This window comes from Hordeum vulgare, chromosome 3H (assembly GCF_904849725.1).
Source record: "Hordeum vulgare subsp. vulgare chromosome 3H, MorexV3_pseudomolecules_assembly, whole genome shotgun sequence".
Taxonomy (NCBI): domain Eukaryota; kingdom Viridiplantae; phylum Streptophyta; class Magnoliopsida; order Poales; family Poaceae; genus Hordeum; species Hordeum vulgare.
Window position 1 is genome coordinate 561,418,781 of NC_058520.1, and position 5,579 is coordinate 561,424,359.

Sequence of the window (5,579 nt, forward strand, 5' to 3'; positions counted from 1 at the left end):
AAGATGTTACTCATAGAAATAGAACAACCATTATTCTCTGACTTAAAAGAGTAACCGTCTCGCAATAAACAAGATCCAGATATAATGTTCATGCTCAACGCAGGCACTAAATAACAATGATTTAAGTTCATCACTAATCCTGATGGTAACTGAAGTGAAACTGTGCCGACGGCGATTGCATCAACCTTGGAACCATTTCCTACGCGCATCGTCACTTCATCTTTCGCCAGCCTTCGTCTATTCCCCAGTTCCTGTTTCGAGTTGCAAATATGAGCAACAGAACCGGTATCGAATACCCAGGCACTACTACGAGAGCCGGTTAAGTACACATCAATATCAGGTATATGAAATATACCTGATTTTTCTTTGGCCGCCTTCTTATCTGCCAGCTACTTGGGGCAATTGCGCTTCCAGTGACCCATACCCTTGCAATAGTAACACTCCGTTTCAGGCTTAGGTCCAGCTTTGGGTTTCTTCGTCGGATTGGCAACAGGCTTGCCTCTCTTCTTCGAATTACCCTTCTTGCCTTTGCCGTTTCTCTTGAAACTAGTGGTCTTATTCACCATCAACACTTGATGCTCTTTACGGAGTTCAGACTCTGCGACTTTCAGCATCGCAAACAACTCGCCGGGAGACTTTGTTCATCCCTTGCATGTCGTAGTTCAACACAAAGCCTTTATAGCTTGGCGGCAGTGATTGAAGAATTCTGTCAGTGATAGCCTCTTGCGGGAGTTCAATCCCCAGCTCAGCTAGACGGTTTGAGTACCCAGACATTTTGAGCACATGTTCACTCACAGACGAGTTTTCCTCCATCTTGCAAGCATAGAATTTATTGGAGGTCTCATACCTCTCGATCCGGGCGTCATTCTGAAAGATAAACTTCAACTCCTGGAACATCTCAAATGCTCCATGACGCTCAAAGCGACGTTGAAGTCCCGGTTCTAAGCCATACAAGACTGCATATTGAACTATTGAGTAGTCCTCCTTACGTGCTAACCAAGCGTTCTTAACATCCTGATCAGCCGTAGCGGGTGGTTCATCTCCTAGCACAGCATTAAGGACATAATCCTTCTTCCCAGCTTGTAAGATTAGCTTAAGATTACGAGCCCAGTCTACAAAGTTGCTTCCATCATCTTTCAACTTAGCTTTCTCTAGGAACGTATTAAAATTCAGGATGACTGTAGCGTGAGCCATGATCTACAACACAAATATATTCAAAGTGGACTTAGACTATGATCAAGATAATTAGAGTTTAACTTAATCAAATTATTCGCTAAACTCCCACTCAAAAAATACATCTCTCTAGTCATTTGAGTGGTTCATGATCCACTTACACTAGCTCAAGTCCGATCATCACGTGGGTTGAGTATAGTTTCAGTGGTAAGCATCCCTATGCTAATCATATCATCTATATGATTCATGATCGACCTTTCGGTCTCATGTGTTCCGAGGCCATGTCTGCACATGCTAGGCTCGTCAAGCTTAACCCGAGTGTTCCGTGTGCGCAACTGTTTTGCACCCGTTGTATGTGAACGTTGAGTCTATCACACCCGATCATCACGTGGTGTCTCGAAACGACGAACTGTAGCAACGGTGCACAGTCGAGGAGAACACAATTTCGTCTTGAAATTTTAGTGAGAGATCACCTCATAATGCTACCGTCGTTCTAAGCAAAATAAGGTGCATAAAAGGATTAACATCACATGCAATTCATAAGTGACATGATATGGCCATCATCACGTGCTTCTTGATCTCCATCACCAAAGCACCGGCACGATCTTCTTGTCACCGGCACCACACCATGATCTCCATCAACGTGTTGCCATCGGGGTTGTCGTGCTACTCATGCTATTACTACTAAAGCTACATCCTAGAAAAATAGTAAACGCATCTGCAAGCACAAACGTTAGTATAAAGACAACCCTATGGCTCCTGCCGGTTGCCGTACCATCGACGTGCAAGTCGATATTTTCTATTACAACATGATCATCTCATACATCCAATATATCACATCACATCGTTGGCCATATCACATCACAAGCATACCCTGCAAAAACAAGTTAGACGTCCTCTAATTTTGTTGTTGCATGTTTTACGTGGTGATCATGGGTATCTAGTAGGATCGCATCTTACTTACGCAAACACCACAACGGAGATATATGAGTTGCTATTTAACCTCATCCAAGGACCTCCTCGGTCAAATCCGATTCAACTAAAGTTGAAGAAACCGACACTTGCCAGTCATCTTTGAGCAACGGGGTTACTCGTAGCGATGAAACCAGTCTCTCGTAAGCGTACGAGTAATGTCGGTCCAAACCGCTTCAATCCAACAATACCGCGGAATCAAGAAAAGACTAAGGAGGGCAGCAAAACGCACATCACCGCCCACAAAATTTTTTGTGTTCTACTCGAGAAGACATCTACGCATGAACCTAGCTCATGATGCCACTGTTGTGGAACGTCGCATGGGAAACAAAAATTTTCCTACGCGCACGAAGACCTATCATGGTGATGTCCATCTACGAGAGGGGATGAGTGATCTACGTACCCTTGTAGACCGTACAGCAGAAGCGTTAGTCAACGCGGTTGATGTAGTGGAACGTCCTCACGTCCCTCGATCCGCCCGCGAACAATCCCGCAATCAGTCCCACGATCTAGGGATTGTTCGCGGGGCGGATCGAGGGACGTGAGGACGTTCCACTACATCAACCGCGTTCACTAACACTTCTGCTGTACGGTCTACAAGGGTACGTAGATCACTCATTCCCTCTCGTAGATGGACATCACCATGATAGGTCTTCGTGCGCGTAGGAAATTTTTTGTTTCCCATGCGACGTTCCCCAACACCCCATGGACTAAGGGTAAATACTTAAAATATGTTAGCTCGCAACTAAATTTCATTTGTCATGTATCCTAAAACTTGGTTACAAAAGTCCAAGTTACATCCAAAATCAAAATTTGTTGTCTGTTCGTGCTTCATACGAGCATTTTGACTAATATATTTTACTTGGAGGATATGTTAGGGGTAAGAAACACCTTTTTTGTCCCCGTGTCTTGTTGCACACTTTGTACAAAATGTTCTTCAATGTGAAATGAATTACCCATGTATGCATATCATTTTTATCACATTTATGTGATACTAACTTCCCTTTGGATCGAAGGAAGATGGTGACCATGGGTTTAGAAGCCATTATTGGGGCATTCTGAAAAGCAAGAAACAATGTCTGCTTTCGTGGAAATTTCCAAAATGACCCGTTGTATGGATGGACACCAACTACATGAAGGTCGATGTGATTTCACTCTCATATATGGGTGGTATTCCTAATTCCTCCTCTCATGTAGAGAGGACACGTTTTTTTTTTACGGAATTTTTTGGGCTTGTTGTAAATGCATGGCTTCGTTAATGAAATCGGGAAGGAATTTCTTTCATAGAAAGAATAAATTCAATTTCAAATCACTGAGAACTTCTGAGCTCCATATATAACTCTTTACTTACTACTTTGTGTGTTTTTTTATTATTCCTTGGTGCAGTTGCGAAATCCGCAGAATACCCTCTTCACATTATCACATATGGTTACCCGATGCTATGGAAGGACCCACTCCTATTTCAGCTCTTATACACGCAGCAACCATAGTTGCTGCGGGAATTTTTCTTCTAGCTCGAGACTCCTACAATTTGAAGCATTCATAAAAATCATATGCACCAAATTAACATATATTTGTAAATGTCGCGCCACTGCTATTCACTATACTAGCCAATTATGTTACACGTGTGGCATCTCGATCGTCATGAGAGTTGTAGTCGTGTTAGAGGCAGCTTGGGGGCAGGACGAGGCCAAGCGATCTGCCCTCAACGTTCCGGCAGGAGGACTTGGCGACCCGCCTGTCGTAGGTCAGCTTCACGTCCTGCATGCTGATCCCGCTGCACGGGTGGCTCCTGCTGCAGTTGAAGGTCACGGCCACCGGCGTCGTCGACCACCCCCGTATGTCCACGTACTTCACCTCGCTGATCTTGATGCTCGAACTCTGCCGTACGTACGTACACAACAAACACCAAATCTTGAGAATATGCCATGAAAAATTGTCGTTTGTACGTGCATTGCATGAATTAGTTGCCATGTGTAGAATGTTAGTTAGTTACCCGGTCGCTGCATCCAACTTTTCCGGGGCAGTAATTCTGGTCGATGATTATGGGGTTGTGGACGGCGGTCATGGTAGCGTCCTCGAAGGTGACGCCCCTCACGAAGCCCCGCTTGGAGCTCCCCCAGGTTTTGATCCTCAGCCCGTTGCTGGTGCCGGTGAACCACGTCGTCTTCACCGTCACGTTCTGCACGTCCTCCATGTCCAGCCCTTGCTGATGGCCCAGGCTTCCGATGCTAAGTTGTTAACACAATCACACCGATAAAGTCGTTGGGTTAGCTCCCCAGGTCCTCTGAATGATCTTGCAAATGAACTTGTTATATATGCACCTTATGCCGTGGCCTGGGCCGCAGGCGACGCGCTCGATCCAGAGGTTGGAGTTGCCCGGGCCGACGGAGACGCAGTCGTCGCCGGTGCGGATGTTGGCGTCGTAGACGGAGACGTGGCTGGACATGTGGATGTGTATCCCGTCGGTGTTGGGGCTGTCCTCCGGCGCGTCCACCGTCACCCGCTGCAGCGTCACGCCGTTGCTCTGCAGCACCACCACGTGGAACAGCTCGCTGTTCATCGACCTCAGCCCGTCCACCACCACGTCCCTCGAGTTGGAGATCGTCAGCGACTGCAGAGACAACCAACGCAAATGGCCGGCACGTACGTCAAGATCACCTAGCTAGCTAGAAAACCGTCGAGCTCTCCGGCGAGACATGTACGTACGTACCGAGGCGCCGGAGGGGCAGTGGAGGCGCGGCTGCTGCTGCTGCTGCTGCTTGCATGCCCAGAGGGAGGCGCCGCGGCCGTCGAGGGTGCCGCCGGAGACGGCGAGGCCCTCCACGGACTCGAACGTGAGCCACCGCCCGGGGGAGGCGCTGTCCCAGCCGTAGCCCGAGGGGGCGACCAGCGTGCCGGCCACGGCGAACGTGACGGCGCGGGTGGCGCACGGGCCCATGAACGTGGCGCTCCCCACCAGGAACATGCCCGGCGGCACCAGCACCGTGGCCGGCCGCGGCGAGCGGCACGCGTCGGCCCACGCGCGCAGGAGCGGCAGCGTCGCGTCCGTCATGCCGTCCGGCCGGGCGCCGTAGCGCATCACGTCGTACACCGCCCCCACCGCGCCGCCTGGTCCGAGTCCGGCCCCGGCCCCGGCCGGGCCGCCGTTGTTGGGGAGGAACACCAGCGCCGCGTGGAGGTGCGCCAGCAGGCCCAGCACCGGCTTCACCATTTCCCGATCAGTCGTCCAAGTAGATGGCGACCGGCACACGACGAGCTTGCAGGTGCTGGTTAGGTACGTACGTCCGTGTTGGAGGAGGAATGTCATTACTAACGTGGACACGTGTATTTATAGTGGCCGAATTTGGCCGAATTTTTCTCCAAGTGGATCAAGCTGGTGAATCAGTAAGATAACTAGAGCCTTATAAGTAATTACTACAATATATACCATG

General features: G+C 49.0%; 1 protein-coding gene across 1 annotated transcript; it reads right to left on the reverse strand.

Moving 5' to 3' along the window:
* Positions 1–3,670: 3,670 nt before the first annotated feature.
* LOC123442030 (polygalacturonase-like) lies at positions 3,671–5,359 on the reverse strand. The gene is made up of 4 exons (XM_045118153.1): positions 4,859–5,359; positions 4,470–4,759; positions 4,142–4,376; positions 3,671–4,026 (listed from the first exon to the last, which is right to left on the reverse strand). The coding sequence occupies exons 1-4, from the start codon at positions 5,357–5,359 to the stop codon at positions 3,808–3,810; spliced, it is 1,245 nt and encodes a 414-aa protein (XP_044974088.1). The 3' UTR covers positions 3,671–3,807.
* Positions 5,360–5,579: the final 220 nt, after the last annotated feature.

Bases quoted from the DNA above. Each gene is read 5' to 3' on its own strand.
- LOC123442030 (XM_045118153.1), bottom strand. From the start codon at position 5,359: ATGGTGAAGCCGGTGCTGGGCCTGCTGGCGCACCTCCACGCGGCGCTG. The intron at 4,760-4,858 runs GTACGTACGTAC...TTGTCTCTGCAG, and splicing joins ACTGCCCCTCCGGCGCCTCG to TCGCTGACGATCTCCAACTC. The intron at 4,377-4,469 runs GTGCATATATAA...TTAACAACTTAG, and splicing joins GGCCCAGGCCACGGCATAAG to CATCGGAAGCCTGGGCCATC.